Raw genomic sequence first — 25842 nt, forward strand, 5'->3', positions numbered from 1 at the left:
CTGAACTTCAAGGACTCTGGAGTTTCAAGAAAGTGGGGCTGACATCAAGTCAGGACATCACCCTGGTGATATCACTGGTCCTCTTAGAAAATGAACAGTGAGACTTCATCCTTGTCTCTTGTAGCAGATTGCTTCCTTCCCTCTCACTAATCTTTAATCTTTCCCTTTCTAGCTTATTCCTCATTTCCTATAAACATGATCAGATTTCCACCAGCTTTAAAAAACCCTGACTTGACTTCACTCTTCCCTCAAACTCTGATCCTGTATCTCCCTTCCCTTTTATAGCCAAGCTCTAAGGAAAAAACTGCCTACACTCATTGTTTCTCTCCTTTCACTCACTTCTTAATCCTTTGCATCTGGCTTTTGACCTGATCATTCAAATGAAACTGATTTGTCCAAAGTCATCAATATTAACCTCACTTATGTAAAACTGGAGAACGGAATTCAGTAAATACAGCTATCTTAGAACAATGTGATAAAAATAAGTTTGTAGGGGCAAAGCCAAGATGTTGGAATAAAAGCAGGAATTTACTTGAGCTCTCCCCCCAAATCCCTCCAAATACCTGTAAAAAAATGACACTAAACAAATTCTAGAGCTGCAGAACCCACAAAATGAAGGAGTGAAACAAATCTCCAGCTCCAGATAAACCCTGGAAGGTTGAAGGAAGCATCTATCACTGGGAGCAGAGCGCAGTCCAGCATGGGTCGCATCAGCACAGAAAGGGTCAGAGCAGGCCTTAGGGGACTGAATCACTGGCACCTGCGGCAGGTCCCAGACTCAACTCATAAATGCCAAAAATAGTATAGAAGGTCAGTGGGAAAACTGCTGGCCTTGGTCTGGCTGGGATCTGGCCCCAGCCCTAGGGCAGAGGAATGGGTGGTGCTGGTGGTGGCAACAGCAGCAGCAATGGCAGCCAGAGGCTGCTTCCAGAGTTCTGGGCCTACAGAAGGGGGTGGGGGGGGGGTGTGAATTACTCAGCTGATACAAAACCCCTGAAGCCTGGGACAGTACACCCACCCCCACCCCCACCAGAAGCAGAGTCCTACATTGAGCAAAAGTCAGAAAATCAAGTATTTGGCTGAGAAGATGAGCAAACAGTTTAAAAAAACTCAGACTACAGAAACTTACTTTGGTGACAAAGAAGATCAAAACATACAACCAGAAGACAACAAAGTCAAAGCTCCTACATCCAAAGCCTCCAGGAAAAATATGAATTGATTACAGGCCATGGAAGAGCTCAAAAAGGATTTGGAAAATCAGGTAAGAGAAGTAGAAGAAAAAATGGGAAGAGAAATGGGAGTGATACAAGAAAATCATGAAAAACAAGTCAAGAGCTTGCTAATGGAGACCCCAAAAAACACTGAAGAAAATAACACCTTAAAAAATAGAGTAAGCCAAATGGTAGAAGAGGTTCAAAAAGCTAATGAGGAGAAGCAGATCCTTAAAAATCAGTTATGGCCAAATGGAAGAGGAGGTCCAAAAGCTCACTGAAGAAAACAGCACCTTCAGAATTAGGATGGAGCAAATGGAAGCTAATGACTTTATGAGAAATCAAGAAATTATAAAACAGAACCAAAAGAATGATAAAATAGAAGATAATGTGAAAAATCTCATTAGAAAAACCATTGACCTGGAAAACAGACGCAGGAGAGATAATTTTAAAATTACTGGACTACCTGAAAGCCATGATCAAAAAAAGGACCTAGACATCATCTTTCAAGAAATTATCAAGGAAAACCACCCTGATATTCTAGAACCAGTGGGTAAAATAGAAATTGAAAGAATCCACTGATTACCTCTTGAAAGAGATACCAAAAGGAAAACTAGGAATGTTATAGCCAAATTCCAGAGTTCTCAGGTCAAGGAGAAAACATTGCAAGTAGCCAGAAAGAAACAATTCGAGTACTGTGGAAATATAATCAGTATAACATAAGATCTAGTAGCTTCTACATTAAAGATTAGGAGGGCTTGGAATATGATATTCCAGAGGTCAGAAGAGCTAGGATTAAAACCAAGAATTACCTACCCTGCAAAACTGAGTATAATACTTCAGGGGAAAAAATGGAATTTCAATGAAACAGAGGACTTTCAAGCATTCTTGATGAGGAGCCAGAGCTGAACAGAAAATCTTGACTTTCAGATACAAGAATCAAGAGAATCATGAAAAGGTAAAAAAGAAAGAGAAATCATAAGTGGTTCACTAAAGTTGAATTGTTTATACATAACATGTTAATGAGAGTTAAAGATCTTCCCTGCCTATTAATAAGCCTCAGGTGGAGCCCATTAAGGGAAGTTTGACTGGGGAGGCTTATTTTGTAGGAAGGCTCACACCTTTTGTTAATTTCTAATGAGGCACTGGGTAACGAGGATCATGATGCCCTCCAGTTTTCAAAAGTGTATATATATTCTCAGGTAAGGTTTTGCTTTGGGGATTACTCTTTGGAAGAAGGTTTGTGTGCCACATGAGACTCTGGGTAGCCCACTGAAAACCCAGATGTACGGGCTTTTCTCTCTGGTAACTATGTATGTGTGTAATGACCAGACAGCTGGATCTGTCTGTTGATCTGTGATAGATGTATTGCTTATAGTCAGACAGTTAGAAGCCCTGTATGTTGGTCTTTATTTCTGTGCTTATATTTCCTCTCTTGGTATATGTGATTAAAGAAGATTGCTGACCCCTCAAAAGTTGTTAGAAAAGCATATCTAAGAACCTGTGCTAGCAGGCCCTCCTGGATGTGTCAGGGTGCTTGCTGCTACAGTGACTGGGAAAGTGGTAGTGTCTACCACACTAAGAGAGAAGTTCAGAAGAGAAGATGGGATTTTTTTTTTTTTTTTGCTGGGGGGTTAGGGGGGAGGGAGAATGAATTCTCTAACCAATTTAAGAAGCCTGTCAATTATGCTGTTCAAGATGTCCCAGAGGCAGTTAGTTGTTGATGAAGACTGCAGATGAAGGGCCTCAGAATTTTGCTTTCGAAAAAAAAACTCGGTGGTTTTATGGGAAAATAAGGACAACCACCCTTAAGAAGAGGAGAGTACCTAATGCATATGAAATTACAAATCTTTCACATTAAAGAAAGATGGTGAAAATGGTTGTCATCAAAATTTTCTGTTTATCTCTATAGTGAGTAATGCAGTGATCCAAGACAATTCCAAAAGACTCATGGTAAAAAATGCTACCCACTTCCAGAGAAAGAAGTGATGGAGTCTGAATGCACTTTGAGGCATGCTATCCATTTTGGGGGGGGGGAGGGGTGAGTAATTTGTGTCTTTTTTTACAACAAAAATATCAAACTGTTTCCTTTCCCAAGGGGGAGAGGAAAAAGAATCTGGAACTCAAAATTTTAAAATATGAATGTTAAAAATTGTCTATACACATAATTGGGAAAAAATAAAATATTAAAATAGGAATACTGTTACATTGTTGGTAAGATAATAGCCTAGTATATGCATTTTAGAAAGCAATACGGTAATTAATACTAGTCATAAAACTGATCATATCTTTCCAAACAATGCTTCAAGTTCAGATTTCCTCATCCCTCCCCCAAAAATGAGGAAAAGATTACCTAGCTGTACAAAAAATATTAACAGTATCCCATCTATAATAACAGGAAAAAATTAGAACATCTCCATGTCTAATAATCACAGAAAGTTTGATAAATGGTATATTAATGTAATAAAATATGGTAGTGTTATAAAAAGCAATAAATATGTAATAAAATGGGAATTATTGCAAGACCTATAGAAAGGGATGGAAATCTAGATCATCAGAATTAGAAACATACACATTGACAACAATTAAATTTTAAACCACTTTTTAAAGAACAAAATTGGTAGCACAATAGATAGACCTAGAAGAGGCCACAGAACAAAAGCCTTTATTGATTATTAAAATTTATTTGGTTCTAACTTATAAAACGCTAAAGGTTTTTTTATGTAACATTTCTGCTCCTTATTCTAGAAGTTTAATGTATTATTTGTTTCTGTAGTTCAGTGCTTCTTAAACTCTGGGTCTTGACCCCATATGGCAATACTAAAAGGTTTCTGAACATGGAATGACCAAAAATTAATTTAAAATCAAATGCATGATGAATCTGAGGTGTTTCTGGCAGTGCTTGCCCCTGTTGCATGCAGCAACTTCACTGCAGCCTAGGTTTGGAAGACAAAGCATGTGTACTTTGCACTGCATATGCCCTCAGGCCATGAAACGCCAATGAACAGCCAAAACATGCAGCCCTGGGTTAAATTAATTTGTGAAAATATGTCAGACTCTCCTATTGATTTATAAACTCTTAATGACCACTAACAAGCTGTGAAACACGTTAAACTCTGTGGAATAACAGCTTACCTGAAAGACAAAGGGCATTTGAAAAGGCAAATTTCTCCAATATGATTTCATCTAGGTCCAATTCTGAATTTAACCTGATCTCCCCCCTATGAAGCTTTGACTGGCCTCTGTAAAAAGGAAAATAAAAAAGATAAATAAATCCTTTATTAGACATCACTTTACAAATCTTTCTTATTAAAAAACAGGGATGTAAGGTACATGAATCAGTAGGCTACAACTATCTTTAAGGACGCAGCTGGTGGCACAGTAGAGAAAGCCTTGGCATGGGGAAAACCTATGAAAATCTGGATACAGACATTTTCAACCTGTATGATTCTGGGTAAGTCAATTAACCTATGTCAGTCTCAAGTTTCTTCATCTGTACAACAGGCATCATAATAAGTAGCACCTACCTCCAAGGTTGCTGGGTTTCTTTGTTATCTATTTGGCAAACTACATAAATGCTTTTGTTGTCCTTTAGTTGTATCTGATTCTCTGTGACCCCACATGGGATTTTCTTGGCACAGACACTGGAGTGGTTTGTCATCTCCTTCTCCAGCTCATTTCACAGATGAAGGAACTGAGACAAATAGGTTTAAATGACTTGCCCAGGGTCACACAGCTAGTGTCTCAAGTAGGAATTGAACTCACATCCTCCTGACTCAGAGTCAGTGTTCTATCCACTGAACTACCTAGCTACCCTTATATAAATGCTACTTATGATTATTATTTGAATAAAAAATTCTCCACTTATCTAGGTACTAAAGTGAATAATAACTGAATTAAGACAGATTTAACATGTCTATAGTTTCTGAAATCAAGTAGAAATCTGAAGCATAACATTAACTTTTAAAGATCTCTATAAAATAGTTTGATGTTTATTAAATGTCCAACATTCTCCTGATTCATATTATTTAGATGCCATTTTTTAGTTAAATGGACTTAATTAATATTTAAAGACACTTCCCCTATTAAAATCATTTTTAAAATTCTGTCACAGATATGTTTAAAGGATATAACAGTTCTCAAAAGAATTGTAAACTATTAGTGATCATATATGAAAGACTGCTCCAAATCACTAATAAGAAAAGACATAGAAATGAAAATAACTCCAAGTTTTATCTGCTATCCAGCAAACTGGCAAAAATTACAAAAGATGGGAGTAGTCACTGTTGAAGGAACTAAGGAACCACAGGCAAGCTAAATAACTATTGGTAGAAATGCACGTTAGCTTAACCATTCTGGAATGCAATTTAGCATTTAGCTGATAATTTAGATAAATTTTCATACTCTTTAACCTGAGGATTCCAATACAGCACATATATGTTAGTGTAGTCAGTGACAGAATGGCTGCATATACTGAAAACAAAGTAGATGCCAAACGACTACGGAATAGTTAGGAAAAAAATTGTGGTATGTGAACGTAATGATAGGCTATTGTGCCATGAAAAATGAAGGATATGAAGACTACAGAGAAGTGTGGAAAGACTTATTTGAATTGATACAAGAGTAGAACCAGAAAACCTACACACAAACACAATTGATTACAACAATGTAAACAGAAAGAGCAGAAAATAGCAACTGATTTGCTATAAGATTATAATGAAGAAGCATCTCCCTGAAAAAAATAGGAAAACCCTCCCTTCTTTGCAGAGATGAAGGATTAAGGGTATGGAACAATAAATAAACTGTTGGGCTTGGTTGATACCCTGGCTAAATTTGCTGAACAGCTTTTTTTTTTTTTCCGGTAAGAAAGGCTAGTTCTCTGAGAAAGAGAAGGTGGAAGGATATACATGAAAATTAAGATGATAAAATAGAAAGAATCAACACACTTTTTAAAAAAGAAAAGCATCCTAAAAATAACTCTTAAAGCTTCACTTCCCATCTACAAATTGGCAAAGATTTTTAAAAAGGCCATTGGTCAATGATGGAAGGAAGATGGCCACACTAATCCCCTCTTGGTTGAAAAAAAAATGAATTTATCCAGTGGTTTCTGGATATCAATTTGGAATTATTTGTAAAAAAGTGACTAAAATGTCCATCCTTTGAACTCACCCATAAAATGGAAGTGAACAGCAGAGTGGATTAAGAACCAGAATCCTACAAAATATTGTTTACAAGAAACATACCTGAAGCAGACATACACACAGAGTAAAGGTAAGAGGGGTAAGAGTGGAATCTGTTATGCTTCAGTTGAAGTTAAAAAAAAAAGCACAGGTAGCAATCATAGTCTCAGACAAAGCAAAAGCAAAAATATATCTAATTAAAAGAGATACGCAAGAAAACGACATCTTGCTAAAAGAAATCATAGACAATGAAATAAGATCAACACCAAACATATATACATCAAATGGTATAGTATCAGATTCTTAAAGAAAAAGTTAAATGACTTACAGGAGGAAAGAGTGAAACTACAGTAGTAGGGGACCTCAACCTTCCCTTTTCAGAACTAGATAAATCTAACCAAAAAACTAAACAGGAAAGAAGTTAAGAAGATGAACAGAATTTTAGAAAAGTTGGATATCATTGTCTCTGAAGAAAACTGAATAGGAATAGAAAAGTATACAACTTTTTCTCAATGGCATCTACACAAAAATTGACCATACATTAGGTAGGGCATGAAAATCTCACAATTAAATTCAGAAATATTCAACACATCCTTTTCAGATTGTACAATAAAAACTGCATTCAATAAATATATTATAAGACAGATTAGAAAAAGAAAGAAACATAGATTAAAAATTAATTGAAAACCAAATAATATAATTCTAAAGAATGAGTGGGTCAAAGAATAAATCATAGAAACAATCAATAATTTCATTAAAGAGAATGACGCCAAGGATACAACATACCAAAATTTATGGGATGCAGTCAAAGGGGAAATTTTTATCCAACTGCTTACGCCAATAAAATAAAGAGCAGATCAATGAACTGTGCATGCAACTAAAAAAAAAAAATCAGATTTAAAATCCCCAACTGGAAATTCTGAAAAGTAAAGGAGAGATTAATGAAAGTGAAAGAAAACCATTTCATAAATAAAACTAGGAGCTAGTTTTAGCAGGAAAAAAACCCAATAAAATAGATAAACTACTGGTTAATTTGATTAAAAAAGAAAACCAAGTTACTAGTATCAAAAATGAAAAGGGTGAATTCACCACCAATGAAGAGAAAATTAAAGCAATTATTAGGAGTTATTTTGCCCAATTATAATGCCACCAAATCTGACAATCTAAGTGAAATGAATTAATATTTACAAAAAATTCATTGCCCAGATTAACAGAAGAAGAAATAGAATACTTACACAACCCTATTTTAGAAAAAGAAATTGAAATAGCCATCACTGAGTTCTCTGAGATAAAAATTCCTACAACCAGATGGATTCACAAGTGAATTCTCCCAAACATTTAAACAATTAATTCCAACTAAACCAAGAAGAGCAAAAACAGAGAAAGAAAACTATAGACCAATTTCCCTAATGAATATTGATGCAAAATTTTTAAATAAAATACTAGCAAGAATACAGCAATATATCACAAAGATCTTACAGATCAGGTGGGAATTATACCAGGAATGCAGAGCTGGTTCAACATTAGAAAACTATTAGCATAACTGACTGTATCAATACAAAAACAACAAAAATCATGATTATCTCAACAAATATAGAAAAGGATTTTAACAGAATACATTCATTTCTATTAAAAACCCTAGCGAGTATAGGAATAACTGAAGTTTTCCTTAAAGTGATAAGTAGCATTTATGTAAAACCATCAGCAAGCATTATCAGCAAGCATTAGTAATACTGTACTAAAAATGTTCGATAAAGGAATAAGAAAAAAATTGAAGGATTTAGACCAGGCAATGAGGAAAAAAAACTCATTTTTTACAGATAAGATGATATGATGGTATAGTTGGGGAATCCTAGAGAAACCACTAAAAAACTAGTTGAAATAATGAAAGTTTAACAAAGTTACAGGATATAAGATAAACCCACATAAATTATCAGCATTTCTATATATTATCAACAAACTTCAGCAGAAAGAGATAGAAAGAGAAATTCCATTTAAAATAACTCTAGACAATATAAAATACTTGGGAGTCTATTTTTCAAGACAAACCCAGGAATTATATGTATATAATTACAAAATACTTTTCAAACTAATAAGGTTAGATCTAATTAACTGGAAAAAATTGCTCATGGATAGGTCAACCTAATATAACAAAAATGACAATTCAACCTAAATTAATTTACTTATTCAGTGCCATATCAATCAAACCACCAAAAAATCATAACAAAATTCATCTGGAGGAACAAACCATCAAGAGCACCAAGGAAACTAATAAAAAAAATATGAAAGAAGGTAGCCTAGCCATACCAGATATCAAACTGTATTATAAGGCAGTAATCATCAAAGCAATCTAGTATTGGCTGAGACATCGAATGGTGCATCTATGGAGTAGATTTTTGGTACATAATACACAGTAGGTAAATGACCATAGTAATCTAGTGTTTGATAAACACAAAGATCCCAGCTTTTGGGACAAAAATTGCTAGGAAAACTGGAAAGCAATTTGGCAGAAACTAGATATAGATCAAAATGTCACAACATGCACCAATATTGAGGTCAAAAAGGATGTATCATTTAGACATAAAAAGTGATACCATAAGCAAATTAGGGAAGTATATAATACTTTATCTGTCAGAAATATGGGTAAGTGAAGAATTTATGGCCAAACAAGAGGCAGAAAGCATTACAGGATATAAAATGGATAATTTTGATTACACTACATTAATTTTTTTTTTTGAAAAAACAACTAACAGCCAAGATTAGAAGGCAAGCAGAAAACTGGGGAAAAAAATTTTACAGCATGTTTCTCTCATAAAGGCCTCACTTCTCAAATATATAGAGAACTGATTCAAATTTAAAATACAATTCATATGGGAAAATGCTCTAAATCACTACTTTCTATTCAGAAATACAAATTAAAACAACTCTGAAGTACCACCTCACACCTATCAAATTGGCCAATATGACAGAAAAGGAAAATGACAAACAAATGTTGAAGGGGATGTGGAAAAATTGGGACACTAATGTATGCTGGTGGAGTTGGGAACTGATCTAACCATTCTGGAGAGCAATTTGGAACTACACCCAGAGGGTATAAAACTGCATACCCTTTGGCCCAGCAATACCACCACTAGGTCTATATTCCAAAGAGATACATACCCACCTCGCTCACCAAAAAAAAGGAAAAGAATATATATCTGTGTGTATGTGCATCTGTGTGTATGTATGTGTATATGTATGTACACACACAAATATTTACAGCAGCTCTTTTTGTGGTGGCAAAGAATTGGAAATAGAAGAGATGCCTATCAGTTGGGGAATGGTTGAACAAGTTGTGTTTTATGACTGTGATGGAATATTATCATGCAATGTGAAACGACGAACAGGCTGCTTTCAGAAAAATCCGGAAAAACTTACATGAACTTATGCAAAGTGAAATGAGGAGAACATTGTCCACAGTATGAGCAATGCTGTACAATGATCAGCTATGAATGGTTTGGCTATTCTCAGCAACACAAAGATCCAAGAGAATTCTGAAAGCCTTATGATGAAAAATGCTATCCAAGTCCAGAGAAAGAACTGAATGGAGATGAGAGCATACTCTTTTTTTCATGCCAGTGTTATTCCATGTTACTCCAATGATCTCATAAAAATGCCATGAATCATGAATTACTGGTCTGAATAATTAAAGGTGAATATAGTTCAAAGAATAACGAAGGGGTACATGATGTGCATGAATAGGTTGCAACATATCACAAATAAGAAATCATATGGGGAAGTGGTAAGAAGAATGTCAAAGAAATCTATGATTATAAAAGAAGAGGGACTGGTCACTTGGTGAGAAAAAGGAATAGCCAATGGACAGTATATGCCTGCACCACTGGTATCCCTGAAATGTCAAGGGGACTCAAGGAAGGCTCCTGCTGTCTTGGATGGATTCTCTATGTTGAACTTATGGGAGGACACAGAAAAGATGGGATAGGCAAGGTTGGGTGGGCTAAAATCTGCATTGCTGGAAGAAAGACCCACATGAATGAGATCACAGGTTTACTGGAGTAATGAAGATATTCTTTTAGTGCAGTTAACAATAAGATTCTTACTCTGCTTTCATGTAGTTAAGTTCTTCATTCTCCCAGTGAACAAGTGCCATTTCATAAGGCTGAACTTCATGTTTTTCCAAAATTTGCATCACATGTTTCATCTAGAGGAAAATGAAAACCAATCCTAAATAAGAGATGATTTAAACCACATGAGTATTCTATGATGTTCATACTTGCATTTTTTCCATAATACTTGTTAACTTTTTTTGGCTGCTTAAGTTCATTTTTAAGGTTGAAGTTCAATTATTGTAATAATAAATTAATCCTGATCTTGATACTGACAGGATATACAGGTTTACAAATGTTTAAATTTTTTAAAAATTTCTTGTAAAGTAAGGTTTAGTTTGGCCTATTCTCAATGAATAATGCATAAATTATCTACTTTGCAGATTATGCATTGCAAATATTTAATCACAAGCAGGCTTTTGCTTGCAATCTACTTTCCCATCAATTACTATAACTCTATATATTATCTCATTTGAACCTCTAAATAACCATGTGTGTTAGGAACCACTTGTATTTTAAAAATCTCCACGTTAAACAGGAAAATGAGATTCAAAGAGTCTGTGACTTAAATCACAAAGAAGTTAACTAGGTAATTAAATGATTAATAGGTGTCAGAGGTACATGAGAACCCTAGGTCTCTCCTAATTTCAAGTCCAGGTATTTGTACTATACTAAGCTACTTCATAAAACACACAGAATCAAAGATTTAAAGCTAGAAGGAATCATCAAGTCAAATTCCCTCATTTTACAATTAATGAAACTGAGGCACAGAGAGGTTAAATGATTTGCCCAGAATCATACAGACACTAAGTATCTGAAGAGGAATCTGAACTCAAGTCTTCCGAAGTCTAATACTCTCTCCAACATTCCATATTGCCTCTGGTTTCACATAAGAGAAAAGAAAACATAATTAGGAAAACAAATCTGCTTAGGAAAGTATGTAATAAAGAACAAATAGAAATTTGTTAGATTATTTGCTACTACCACTGCTCTCATCCATTATGATAAATAATTCAGAGCTATGTAAAAAAACTTTTAAAATGTGTTCCTAGAAGCTTCTAAGTTTTCAAATTTATTTTCATACTTACAGTTTTATTTTCTACATTCCAAAATACAACAGCTCCTTCCCTGCATAAAACAAATGAAAGAATACATTCAGTTTAAAATTTAAATTATTTTGTTTAATACAGAAAAACATGTTCACATAAATCCTGGAATACTTCCAAATGTAAGTACCATTAAAATGAATAAAACTTTTTAAAAACTCATGTGAAACTTTAGTTTCTCTCTGGACTAGTTAAGATAAAAACTGTTTTTCACGAATGCGTTTCTGGACTTTGTCAAGGGAAGGTGATGGATGTTTTTGTCCAATACAGATTGAAGGGACAATTTTTAAAAGGACAAATCAAAATTATTTATTTTTTATGTTTAAACAAAAGTCATTTTTTCTGAGATCACTGGTTTTATAGTGCTTCCTTAATGCCCAAGTAACTGCTACTCTACCACTCTTTTGAATATTTAATCAATTCAGACTAGGCATAATCGGAATATACAAAAATCTAGGGAGTCCAGAATGTCTTTTTAACATCCTTCTTCAGCACTAACCATAAAATCTCTCTAGTTCCTAAGCAACAAGAAAAGAACTCCAGGAGAACATGCTCTGAAAGTACGTACAGCAAAATGACTGAAATAAGAAGAGTTCCAGATAGTTGTGGGGTACAGATGAAGTTGTGCCACACTGAAAATACTCAAAAGAGAATTGTGATGATGCCTTAAACTGTTCAAAGTTATTTAAGACTTTGCCAGAATGTAAAGCCTATATATAGCCGGGAGTGAACTTGCCTAATTTGATGCTTATGAAAGGGATCAACATTAGTCTGGAAGTTGCTGAATGAAGTCTCTTGAATGAAATCCAGTTCATCAGGCCTTTAAATAGCTGGAAAGTAATAAGTCAGGAGACCAGAGGAAATGGGCCATGAAATTACAAGAGAAACAGGGAGAGTAGGGAAAAGATAATTAGTCAATAATGACAATAACCACTATGGAGAACTTGGCCAGTGATATGCTACAATTAGAACATAAAGCTTTTATAAATGTATCCTATTAAATATATCCAATATAGGAAATATTTAGATTGAAAAAAGACAAATTGGGTAATGACTATTCACTTCCTGAAAGGAATCTTACAAAAGGATGCAGTACAGGATTTTTTAAAATAAGCTCCCTAGCACATTTGAAGTAGGACTAATTGTACCTTTTACTACACAAAATAAAGCAATACAATTTCTAGAATATAGACAGATTACCTGGAATAGATTTTGGTTTTTGTATTACCTGAAGAAAAAGATTGTTCCAGGATCATATTCTTTTTCAGAATTTTCTACACCAATCACCAAAATATTTGCTGCATCTATAATTTAAACAGAAAAGCTATGTAAAAAAACAATTTTCTTTTCCTCTAATCAGCTGTTTTAAAACTGTGTTGAAATTCTTAAGATCACTGCTCAAAAATAAGTACTATATGACATAATTGTCTACTAAGGTTTCTCAAAAAAGAGTAACATCAGAAATGAGAAAAGGATAAGAAAAGATTTACTATAAAACAGCAATACTTTGCATTGTTTAAAATTGTCCAGCTAAAACTAATTTTGATTTAAATTGTACTAGTTGCTATAATTCAAGCATTAAGTTACTTCAAAATCAGTACTGAAGAAAATCTTAGAATAATATTTTTTCCTTAACATATTTTGCTAACAACACAGTTTCAATAATAATAATGATGATGATAATAACAGCTACCAGTTATAAAGCACTTACGGTGCTAAATGCTTTGCAATTATTATCCCCATATTACAGGTGAAAAAACTGAGGCAAACATAGGTTAAGCAACTTGCCCAGTTTCACACAGCTAGCAGAAGCCTAAAATCACATTAGAACTCAAGCCTCCTTTGACTCTCGGCCCAGCATTCTATCTACTGTACCACTTAGCTTTGACATTTTAAAATAAGACTATGAGATCTACAGTGGAAACATATAAAGATAAGGAAACAAGGTTATTGACAATTTTGGAATAAATATAACTCTTATAAGTTCTCCATGAGAATTACTACCCTATTTAATTTAAAAAATAAAAAATAAAGCAGACCAAGACCTTCTCATTTTAAAAATTCTCTCCTCCAACCTTCCACCAAATTGTCCTGGGAGAAACCAAATCCTAAACGTCCCTTCTTTTTGAACTAGTCACTCACTTTAAATGCCTGTAGAGGTGGGCAACTTAATTAGCATAGACAAGGGTGACAAGCAGGGGAAAGTAGATTTCAATAAAGTTCCCCAAGAGTTGAGATGGTGGTTTGTCTAGAGCCCAGGTAATAGATCACCTGCAAATTTGGACACTAAGAAAGTGATGTAGCTGACACACAATGTCAGGGTAGTGGCTGCTGTTGTAGCTCTCTAGTGAAGGGGATCTGGACACAGCTTCATCACTCTAGATGAGCTATATCTGTCTTAGCAACTAAACAGCAGAGCAGGTACTCTCATCATAGGATGGTCAAAATATAATGGAATAGCTAGTATGGTGCTCTCTGCTTTGGGGTTAACGGACAGCTAGGCACAACTGCTTTGTAAAGTTTCCTCTAATCAGAGTCTTCTAGTTGATAATGCTTTTATTCAAATAACTGTTCACTGAGAGGAACCTACTTGGGACCATCCTAAATTGTGACTAAAATATGATCACCACCACCACCACCACACTTCTTTTGGGTAATCTTTTCTTGTTTTTTAGATCTCAAAAGAATCTACCTAGTTAGTTAATACAACATGAATTTAGTTTTTAAATATTTCAATGTATAAGTAATGGGCAATGTACTCGAAAAGTTCTTCTTATTCAGTGTCCCTACAACTAGTAATTTTTGTAATTTTGTAACTAGTAATTTTGTAATATAGTTTTAAATTTGACAAAGAAAAGAGGAAATTGACCTTCCAACTTCAAAGTACTTAATAATATAAAAAAGTATTCTATTTTTGTCTATGAGAATTGACTTATGTACAATGTAGATACAACAATTCTTCAAATAAGACGACAACAGTTTCTTTAACACAAATTCTATTTCTAATACCTTTTTAACATATATGGCATTTGGGTTAAAAATATACCTCTAGGCAAGTTGGTTATTTCCATATATCCATGAGATCCCAATTCATGGGACAGATTACCAAGATGATATTCATCTGCTGTTGCAAAGGCTGTGCAATGCATTAGGTCCTGTACCAATAAGAGCAACACAACATAGGTTACTAAAAGGTTCATGTCACTACAATTTATCACGTTTTAAGTTTGGATTTGTAAAACTACAACTCCAGATATACAAAATTTTAGAAAATAATGAATGATCTAGATAAAAACTATACTTTGAAGATAGTTTACAGTTGTAACAACATTTATTACAGGTTATTTCTACTTTAAAGCAGTAAAACTCAGCCCAGGGTTCCAGTTTGACTGATATGAAACTGACAACTCCTTTGTCTGGAAAATGACATCCGCGTTGATAAGTTCTCTCTTCTACTAAGTCTTAGTACAATACAACTTATTTTTATATAAGGTGGTTGAAAAAGAGGGTAAAAAAATCTTATCATTTCTAAACATTTTCAGATCCCCATGACTCTGTGGCCCATTCTACTTTCAGACAATTTAAACTGCTAGGAATGTTTCCTTCCATCAATCCTTCAACCTGCTGCTCCAAGTTCTGCCTTCTGGACCCAGGAGGAAGAAACAGAATCCCTCTTCTACATGATCCTCTCCAGATACTTAAGGGCTCTCCCATACTGCCCATTATTTCTTCTCCAACATAAATATCCAAAGTTCCTTAAACCAGTCTTCATATATTATGATCTCAGAGTCCTTCATCTCCCTGATCACCCTCTAGCCTTGTTAACATTGTTCTTATTATGATTCATAAAAAACTCCAGATGTGTCTGATCATGGCAGAATATAACAGGTCTATCATCTCTCAATCTGTTTATGACACCTTTCTTAATGCAATTTAAGATCATATTGGTGTTTGGCTGCTATGTTGAGTCATATTGTGCTTGTAGTCCATTAAAACCAACAGATATTTTTAGCATGATCTGGTGTCCAGCCATTTCTCTCCAACCCTATGAGATTATTTCAAATCTAAGTATAAGGTTAAATAAAAAGCATTATTAGATATCTTCTTAGATTTGGCCTACCATTTTGGTTTGAGATCATTTGGGTTCCTAATTTTGCCATCCAAAATGTTAGTTATCCTTCCCAAATTGATATTACCTGCAAATCTGATATGCATGATATGCATTCCTAAGGCACTGATTAAAAAAACCAACAAAACTCAACACCTCACAGCTAGGAACATATCCTACCATGCATTCTAGTAGGGGTCCTTAAAGCTGATATCAACTCATGATCATTTTAGTCATTCAACCAATGCTGAAGCCATTTAACTATACTGTCATCAAGGCCAAGGTTTGAACTTAAGAGAATATCACAGAATTTCAGAACTAAAACTAAGTGACTTATCTAGTCCAAACCACAACTGAAAGATTTCCCTCCGCAACATATCAAAGTGCTTGAAGTCTTCCAGTGTGGGACAATCCATTCCCTCCCATTGAACTTTTAGATGGCTCTAATTGTTAAGAAACTTTTCCTCATATAAAGCCTAAAGAGGTAGGTTTGTAACTTCTATCACTTCTAAGATTTTGTCAAATGATTTGTTAAGATTAAGTCTGTCTCCCTACCACATTCTGCCAATCTAGCTGCTTAGTGTCAAAACAGGAAAGAAAGATAAACTGTTTTCCTTTCTTAAAGCTCACAGGCCAGTAGTTTGCATCTTTTTTGCTTTTTTCTTTTAACAAAGTTGGATGGCTGTTCTCTTCCAGTCCTGCAGTATTTCTTCCATCCTCTTCAACTGTGAATCAGCAGTCTCATCTGCCATCATTCATCTAGCCCTGGTAACATGAAGTTACTTAGGGCAGCCAGATGTTTTATTATCTCCTCCTCACCTATTGTAAAGTTCAACTCCCTGTTAGTCATTTTTTCTCTAACCTTCGAATCCAAAGATCATTCTCCTTGGCAGAAACACAAAAACAACAAAAATAGCAGGAGTTAAGTAATCCTGCCTTTTCTCCACCATCTGTTACCCGCTATCCCAAGAAGTGGTTGTAGAACTTTTCTGGTCATCCTTTTGCAATACATGTCTTAACATCCTTTAGTTTGCATTTAAGACCCTCACCTCTGGCTCTGACCTTGTCCTCCAGCTGTATTTTTACATTACTACTCAAGTGGTCTAGGTTATAACCAGACTGTACTATTGACTATTCCCCAAGGATGCCAGGCCATCTCATGTTTCTGTGACTCATAGAAGCTTTCTCCCATTCCTGGGAAGCATTTTCAACTTGGCCTTTCAGAATCTTTATCCTCCTTCAGAAATTTAACTTCTTAGGTGCTAATTCCTTCATGATGCTCTCTGAATTTCCATCATCAATGTTTTTTCCTGCCTCAAATTGCTGCTGCAATCACATTATTACATAGGGCTTTAAGGTTTGAAATACTTTACAACTATTAAATCCTTATAACAGACCTTGGTGCCATTATTATCCTCATCTTACAGATAAGGAAACTGAGGCAGAGAGAGGGTAAGTGACTTATCCAGGCCCACACAGTTAGTGTCTGAGGCCAAATTTGAACTCTGGTTTTCCTGATTTCAAATATACCAACGAGCTTACAGGAAAAGATCTTTAAGTCTCTCCTTTACCCCTTTAATTTCTTATGCTATATTATTCTTATTTAAACTATGTTGTGTTCTCCCAGTTGGATATAAACTTCTCAAGAACTAGGCTTATTTTAATTTTTATATTCCCAGCACATGTATAATGCTGTGCATGTAACAGGTACTTAATAATTATTGAATTGAATTAAGGCAAGTAAAAACTGTTATCAGTAGCTTGATTTTTAAATTATTGTTTTATTTTTGTGAATAATCATTTCTCTTTAATCCTGTTGCCACCCAGCCATCCCCTAAAACAAAGAGAAATATTTGAGAAAAAGAAACCTGCCACATTCTGAACCTGTAGTGCCCACTCTTCATAACCTGTTCCTCTACTAGGAAGGAAGAATGTTTCCTCATCAAGTTTTCTGGACCAAGATTTGTCATTACAATCCATCAGGCTGCATTAGCTGTACTTTTAGCAAGGACAGAATCCAAGAGGAAGTTCTGATTGTTGAGATCCCACATCAGTTATTCAGCAATGAATATTTAGGTGCCTACTCTGAGCTAGGACCTGTGCTAAGTGCTTCATGAATGTTATCTCGTTTGATGCTCTCAACAACCCTGGGAGTTAGGTCCTATTATTATCCTCATTTTAAGGTTAAGGAAACTGAGGCAGACAGCAGTTAGGAGACTTGCCCTGAATCATACAGCTAGTAAGTATCTGAGAATGGACCTGAACTCAGGTCTTCCTGACTCTAGGCCCAGCGCTCTATACACTGAGTCATATAGCTGCCAAATCCTAGTCATAAGGCCTAACCTACAAAGTCATATGCACATGAGGCTTAAATCTGCCTCCCTGCATTAGGATCACTACTGTGCCTACTGACTGTATTTTGTGGATGGTGATCAGGAGCCATTTTTTAAAATTACCGTTTTACTCTTAGATATTGTATCCTATGGATTATTACTGCTCTCCACTGCTGTTTTTCTTCCTATGATGTACTTTCTGCTGTTAGGTATCAGATAGCTTTGTCCTTTCCTCTTTGGTTTAAAGTAATCTTGTTCAGCTTTGCAAACCTTCCAGCAAATATATTCTAGGCCCTTTTTAGGTATACTCTATACCTGAACAAGAAGTTAGCACGATTTTATTGTGGTCCAGAAGTATAGATACTTTCTTTTTATCTAACTATTTACTTCCTAAATCCAACTCCTTTCTGAAGCCTTTCAGTTAAATGCTAGCAGCAATAAGAATACCATGTGTATACCTGAAATCATCAATTCCCTTCCCCCCTGCCCCCAGGACTTTAGAGGCCTCAAATCCCAAACACATGCACTAGGAAAGTAACAGATGTCTCTATGATCTCTGTCTAGCTGACAAATAATTACATTGGTACACCTGAGGCAGCAATCACACACACAGGGGTCTCCTTTTGTTCATTGATCCAAATCTATGCTTGTTATAGTACAAGGTTCTGTTTTATATTTAGAGAATACAGTTTCTTCCTAAGAATAATCCCATTACTATCATTTAGCACCAAAGGATCATCTTCCACTCTTCTACCTTATGGACTCCTGAAAAGTTAGGATTTCTGCCTCTTCAGGCACTGTTGCTTCCCCGTTACTACTTACACATTGTGAATGCAGAGCTTTCTTAGAGCTTACTTAGCACTGGCAGAACTGCAACTTCTAAAGGGTTAAACATAAAAGGTCACAGGTATAATACAAGATTATACAAAGAATAGACAAATAAAAAGGTTAGTGGAAGTCAAGTACAAACAGCTTCACTGAGAGTATGAGATGTTTGTAAAGCACTCAGCACTGTGACTAGCATATAGTAGGTACTTAATAAATTCTTTATGCCTTTTCTTCCTCCCTCAAATTCAGTGGTGGCCATGGGAGTCTTTTGTATTTAGTATCTTTCCCCTTATGACCTTGTAGGAATAAGAGAGCCTGGGTAAGACTAAGATATGTAGGCTCTAATTGTTGGTACCAAGCAGATTTGAGGAAGATATGCTGCTATCTGCTATGGCCAACATCTGATTTATTCTAAATCTGTAATGGCCTCGTGAGAAATGAGCCCAACTAACAAGCCTCCAACTGTGAGAAACATGCTTACCTTAAACAAAGAACAACACTTGTTGTGAAATCAGGAAAGCTTTTATTAATTTCTATATTCATTCCTCCTGAATGAATGGGTAGCTCCCAGGTAAGGCTACAGGAAGACTTCAATTTGTTCAGACCAATCCAAGCCCTTTATACTGTTCCAAATTTTGGACTTCCTGCCACACCATCCCTTAGCCATGTGACTTCATGTTCTCCTCTCTGATAGGCTTCCCCTAAAACAGCTCATCAAGCCTGTGCACAAGTTTCTGACCTTTTACACCTGACCAAGCTAGGTCACAACTCTGATCACTTAAAGCTGGGAATTTTAACCTGTGGAAACAGAACTCCTTCCTTGTTTCCCACAGCCTGAAGGGTCATTTTAGACCAAGACATTAACCTAACTAGTTTGTCATCAATAGAAGATAAGAAGAATCCCAAAGTTTTAGTCCTACCTTCACAGGATAATTAAGTTTGAGAAATACTTGCTAAGTAATTACTATATTACTACTAATAACAAGGCATTGCTAAAACAAACATCAATATTAAAGTCCCTACCTAAAGAAGCTTCTATTTGCCTGGGGCAACACAAAATGAATACACGAAAGGGAATGAAGGTAGCAAAGAAAAGATCCAATTCAGCAGTCACTATTATTAGAACTAAATGAGATACTCAAAGCATATCTAACCAGTTAAGTAACAGAAGCAAAATTAGTCAACTAGAATATTTAGCAAGGACACTGTTGATTCAGCTGAGATGACCATGGTGGTCGTGCCATCAGGAAGAAGCTGGACATCTTCAAGGCTTTTTGTACTCAGAAGATCAGGAGTTAATGTCAATGATCTGGACCTTTGGACCCCTGAGTCAATTAAGTTTTGGGGAATGGTTTCAATACCTTTTAAGAAAAAGAATTAACCCAGCTCATATAGTGGGGGATGCTGTAGATATTTCTCTTATCAAATCCTTTAGTGGCAAGGTCCTAAATACTTTCTAGTGAACTTTTTTCCACTTTAACAGTTTTAAGGCTGTAACTAGACAACGTTGACCTCAGGGATATGAGAAGCCTGATACATAGCACTGAAGGAGAAAAAAATAAACCTCAAACCAGCAAAAACAAAAAGCAATGAAATGCCCTCCTGAGAGACCAAATGTGGGAGACAGGCTTGGTTCAATTCTCCCATTCAAAAGGAATAAGGCCTATATTTAAACAAGATGGTTCATGTCGTGGGTGATGCTTTGTAGTACCTAGTGACATTAAGAAGAAGCAGCAGCAATCAGGGCTACAATGTAGAGGGTAACACCTGCTCAGTCACTGGTTCTCATAAGTCAGGGTCATCTGTTGTCACTGAGGCCTGGAGTCTATGAATTTTTTTTAAAAAGTATTTTGATAACTGTTTCAATGTAACTGTTTTCCTTGTAAATCTATTTACTCTATGCATTTGAAATGTAATTCTGAAAATGGGTCTATGACACATATAAAAAAAGGTTAAGATTAAGAACCCCTGGACTAGGGAATTCTTAATGATAGCAGCAAATGACAAATACATATTTTCCTATTTTTATGCCTTGCCTGACAATCACAAGGTCACTGAACAGTTATCAAAAAATTGTATAAGATTTTAATATAGACTTGAGAGATTTCAATTTGCTTTATTGAGAGAAATGCTCTAACTTTTTTGGGATTAATTAACAAGAATTCAACACACCAGGGTTAGGTATTCATTATACCTTTTAGTGAGTTATATAACTTTAAAGATGTGCTCTGTTGCACAAAACTGTTTGTGAAGACTGCCTCCTCACTTCTCACATTTTCATCAAATATGCCCTCGATATATCTGAAAATCATTCTTCAAAACATAAGCAAGTCACAATTGCTTTATATCACAAATTTTTTATGGGAAATTAAGGGCAATTTATCTTTTACCATTTCCTGCTTTGATGGTTTGTTTTAATGGGCAAACTGAAGCTGCTGCAATTACTTGTAGTCCTCTCATCTTCATCATTCCTCCTAATTTCATGTTGACTTTGGTGGCTGCTAAAAATGAGTTAATTTTCTGACTGTAAAAAGAGAGCTCAATCTGAAAGAACAGCTATATTCACTTCTTAAAAGTGATAAACAATCCCACTTAAAATTTCAACCAGTGTCCAATCACATCCATAACATCTTAACTTAGACCTGCTTTTCCAAATACTTTTAGGTGAGGTAACACATCAACTCTGGCACCATGCCATGGTTTTTCTTTTCTTTTCTTTTTTTTGGAGGCAATCTCCTTTTAATTGTCCATTGTTTTCTTTTTATTTCTTTTAAATTATTTTATTTGTTTTCAGTTTTCTACAATCATTTCCATATATCCTAGATATTTTCCCCTCCCTCCCCACAATGGTTTTTCTATTGTACATTAGCAAAGCATAAGCATGGGCAGGTTGTACCACACTGGAAAAGCACAGGAAAGCAACAAGTAAGGTATTAGACATAGTCTGCTGTCTGAGGATCAGTCTAGATAAGTACAGAGATGCAGCATCAGAAGGTTGACCAACAGGTGAATTTTGGGGTCTTGGAAAGCTATGAAACAAAGAAAAACTTTAAAACGGCCCAAGTCTTTATGTGCCTTTTTTCCACTACTATAATCAAAGGGATGAGAGCTAAAAAAAAGCTGACTGACAGAGACCAATTTTTTTTTAAAAATGCATATATCCATTGGTACTCCCAATGTAAGATCCTTTTTCAACTATTATCAAGTTCACATGTTCCTGAAGGAACTGACCTATATCACTATTAACATTCTCACTATAAACACAACCAAAAGACATAAGAAAGTTGATTATTTATGGATGGATAGCTCACAGATTCTCCTTGGAGCACCCAGGAGTTGGTTTTATCAAGTATCCAAAGGCAACAAAAAACATTTCATGGGACATTTGGTCATCTCACCTTGCAAGTGCCTGTGAGCAGCTTAAGCAAAATAAAGTACCATTTGGGTAATTACAGCTGTTGGAGATAAAGAGAAAATGGGTTATGTTACAAGAACTCAAAGTGGTCTATCATGGGAAGGATGAGTAGGTAGCTACTATGGATTTTGAAGTCTTCTGAGGGTGGTAACAATTTAGCATCCTTACCACAGTGGAAAAAGGAAGGAGAAAGTGTTACAGCTATATGGTAGGGAGGAAAGTGTAAAGAAAGTGTGTACTGATAGTCATTCTAATCAGTGGCAAGCAATGAGTTTTACTCCTTAAATATGATCCCGCTCTCTATCCTGGCAAGAATGGCATACTTTCTGCTTAAAGAATGGAAAACATTTCTTCATGTTTTTTTCCTTTAAAATCACATGAGCACACAATTAATAAAGTAAAGAATGTTAGAGCTAGAAGGAAGCACTTCCACTTTTGGTTCACTAGAGAATATGCTGAGCTCCTTGAGAGCAGTTACTGGTTTCTGCCTTTCTTTGTATCTCCAGTGTTTAACACAGTGCCTGGCCCATAGCAGATGCTTAATAAATGCTTGCAGATGTGACTTGAGCACTCTCAATGAGGAACAAGGTGATGTTGATTTGATTTTCAATCCAAAGAAAGAGTGTTGGAGGAGTGGGGGTGATGGTGGGGTGTGGTGCTGAAACAAGCACAGCAGCAACAGGGAAGATGTCTAGTCCCTGGATCTTGCCTGACGGTTAAGGGAAAAATAAAGAGTGAAGAATGTTTGAGAGACTGACTGGAAACCAAGACAGCTCTTTCTCAGGACTTACTCCAGTGGTGAGGGTATTATCTCACCGAGAAGTTCTCCCAAATAATTCTTAAGTTAGGCTTAAGACTGTCTTATCTCATGAAAAGCCACTTCCCTCTTTGCTTCTTTTTTGGAGGGTAGGGTGGTTGTATATAGGTATGGAATATTTCAGATAACAGAAGATTTCTTCAATATTGGTTAGTGTTTCTAAATTGTTTTTTCTCTCCTTTTTTATTGTAAAGGCTATCTCTCTGGAGCAAGAGGGAGGGATAGACTGGGTAATGTAGGTGTTGTAAAATATCAATAAAAAATAATTTTAAAAATCCCTACTCACAATAAAAAATTTTTTAAATTTCATTTTAGTTAACTCTTTATCTTTGAATTTTCTTTTTGTGTAGCATTAAATTTATGAGTCCCCTACAGTTTCACATAATCTTTTACCGTAAATCTATATGGTGACTGTTTGGTTTTTGTTAAAAATTCAATGCAGGGATTAGGCATAAAAATGATTATTACAGATCACTATCTTGCTTCAAAATGGATTTGCCAAGTCCATTAAGGAATGGTATTGGATAAGTCAAAAAAGGTCTATCAGTAATATTATCTCTAAAAGGCATATTCCACATGATTTTCTGGCTAATGCCACTAGGTGGCACTAGATATCTAAAAAAAGTGTTAATAACACTGGACTACGTACAACAGAAGCACTACCTAAATGAATACATAAAACTCTGTGTTTTATTGTGTTCTATTGTTGGAGAAAATAGAGCGAAATGTACTTCATTTCCCCTTTATAAAAACATTGCCAGGATTTTTTCCTTTATTTTCTGCAATATATCATTGAAAGCTTTTACTCATAGGTACCTTGATGCTATTTATTTCATTTGCAACCTTACTACTTACTGAACTCTAATTTTTCCTAGCATTTTGTGGTATTTTGAAAGCAGAGAAAAATATAAGGTTAAAAAGGATGATAAGACATATCCTACGTAGCATTCATTGCCTTCTCTTCTCCACGCCCTGGTTTCCATGAAGTCCCAGTTAAAATCCCACCCTCAACAGGAAGTCCTTCCCAATTCCCCCAAATTCTAATCCCTTCTTTTGATTATTTCCAACCATTCTGTGTGTGTGTGTGTGTGTGTGTGTGTGTGTGTGTGTGTGTGTGTGTATAAATTTGTTTGTATATAGTTATATAGTCCATTGGACTGTAAGTTCTTTATTATCACAAGAGCAGAGGCTTTTACCTTTTTTTTTTAAATTTAATTTAATTCCCAGTACAGCATGGCAAATAGCAGGCACAGTGTTTACTGACTAACTGATCACTTTCACAATAATCTTGTTAATACAAAATACACAAAAGCCACCATAGCACAGAAAATCTTACAGAAAGATTGCTTGGCCCATTATCCCTTTTTTGACACTTTCTATGGCACTTTTTCCTGTGATATTTCAACTAATAATGTGGGTTTTTTCTTTTACTTTCTTTTCAGGTACAAGAAAGTCTGTGTTTCATCCCACATAAAGTGCAGAATGGTCATAAAGGTCTTAGAGTATTCTATAAATATTTGATAGACTCTCCCCCACCACTCTTTTCTGGGAGTAGTCTTTCCCTCAGGGATTTATGTAGTACTCCACACTCATTATACCAACAATTCTGTATCACTGTGCTTCAAAGAGCCAAATTAAAAATGGCAAGCAAAGTAAGCCTGCAGTTCAATTCATAGGTCCATGAACATTTATCATGAATGAGAAGCTTGGGAGTCTGTCATACCGCAGACTCATAATGGGCCTGTGAACTATGACAGCGCCTACATCTTTTTCACTTTACCTTTTCTTTCACTCTACCTCTGAAGAGATCTTAGACATCAGTGAAACCTAAGCTTTAAGTAAATCTGGCCTGGCAATGCCAGAGTTGTGATATAAGGAGGCAAAGAGTATGAGAAAAGAAATCTGACCTTACATTTCTCCAAATTGCCTATAATTTAAATTTCATCCTTCCCTTTCCTCCTCCTCCTGCCCCAAACCTTCCTCTAAGATTATCACTAATTTATCCTGCATACATCTTATTTGTACATCCTTATTTGCACGTTGTCTCCTCTATTAGATTCTGGGCTCAGGAGAGTGTTTTTGCCTTTCTTTCTATCCTCAGCACTTAGCACAATGCCTGGCACATAGCAGGTACTTAATACATGCTTTCTGATTTGATTTCTCCTAAATTTTCTACTTCTGGCAATGACACTAGCACCTTACCCATCACCTAGGTTCAAAACCTCAGAATTTTCTTTGACTTTCCCCTCTTCCTCACCCACCACCCACATCCAAATATTCCATCAAGTCATAAATTCTACCTTCACAATATCTCTTGCAACCATCCCTTCCTTTCATTCAGGATTCTTATCTCTTCAGAACTACTGTAATAATTTCTTAATTGTTTTTCCTGACTCTGGCCTCTCCCTTTTTCAGTATTCTGTCTAGAATCTTCCTCATTGATTCCTGCCTGTCCTGTCCTGTCCTCCCTTCTCCCTCTGTCACTTGGTGTTATCAACTCCCATAGATTTAATTACTATCTCTATGCTGATGATTCTCAAACCTGCCTATCCTGCCCTAAACTCTCTGCGGACTTTCAAATTCACATCTGCAGGTGCCTTTCAGACAACTTGAAATAGATGGCCAGTAGACATCATAAACTCCACATGTCCAAAGCCAAACTCATTTTCTTTCCCCCTAAAGCCTCCCCTCATCGTGCTTCCTATTCTCCCAGTCCATCAGGCTCACAATTCTGCATT

At 35.7% G+C, this 25842-nt stretch overlaps 1 protein-coding gene across 3 annotated transcripts in view; it reads right to left on the reverse strand.

Moving 5' to 3' along the window:
• The window catches only part of RMND1 (required for meiotic nuclear division 1 homolog), a 47580-nt gene that overhangs the window by 13920 nt on the left and 7818 nt on the right, over positions 1–25842 (reverse strand). For all 3 annotated transcript variants that reach the window (XM_072643704.1, XM_072643706.1, XM_072643705.1), the window contains 5 exons: positions 14650–14758; positions 12832–12907; positions 11586–11625; positions 10492–10592; positions 4347–4453 (listed from right to left, as the gene is read on the reverse strand). In XM_072643704.1, coding sequence (XP_072499805.1) covers positions 4347–4453; positions 10492–10592; positions 11586–11625; positions 12832–12907; positions 14650–14758 — 433 coding nt within the window. The remainder of the gene's footprint in view (positions 1–4346; positions 4454–10491; positions 10593–11585; positions 11626–12831; positions 12908–14649; positions 14759–25842) is intronic.

Source organism: Notamacropus eugenii, chromosome 2 (genome assembly GCF_028372415.1).
Source record: "Notamacropus eugenii isolate mMacEug1 chromosome 2, mMacEug1.pri_v2, whole genome shotgun sequence".
Classification (NCBI taxonomy): Eukaryota; Metazoa; Chordata; class Mammalia; order Diprotodontia; family Macropodidae; genus Notamacropus; species Notamacropus eugenii.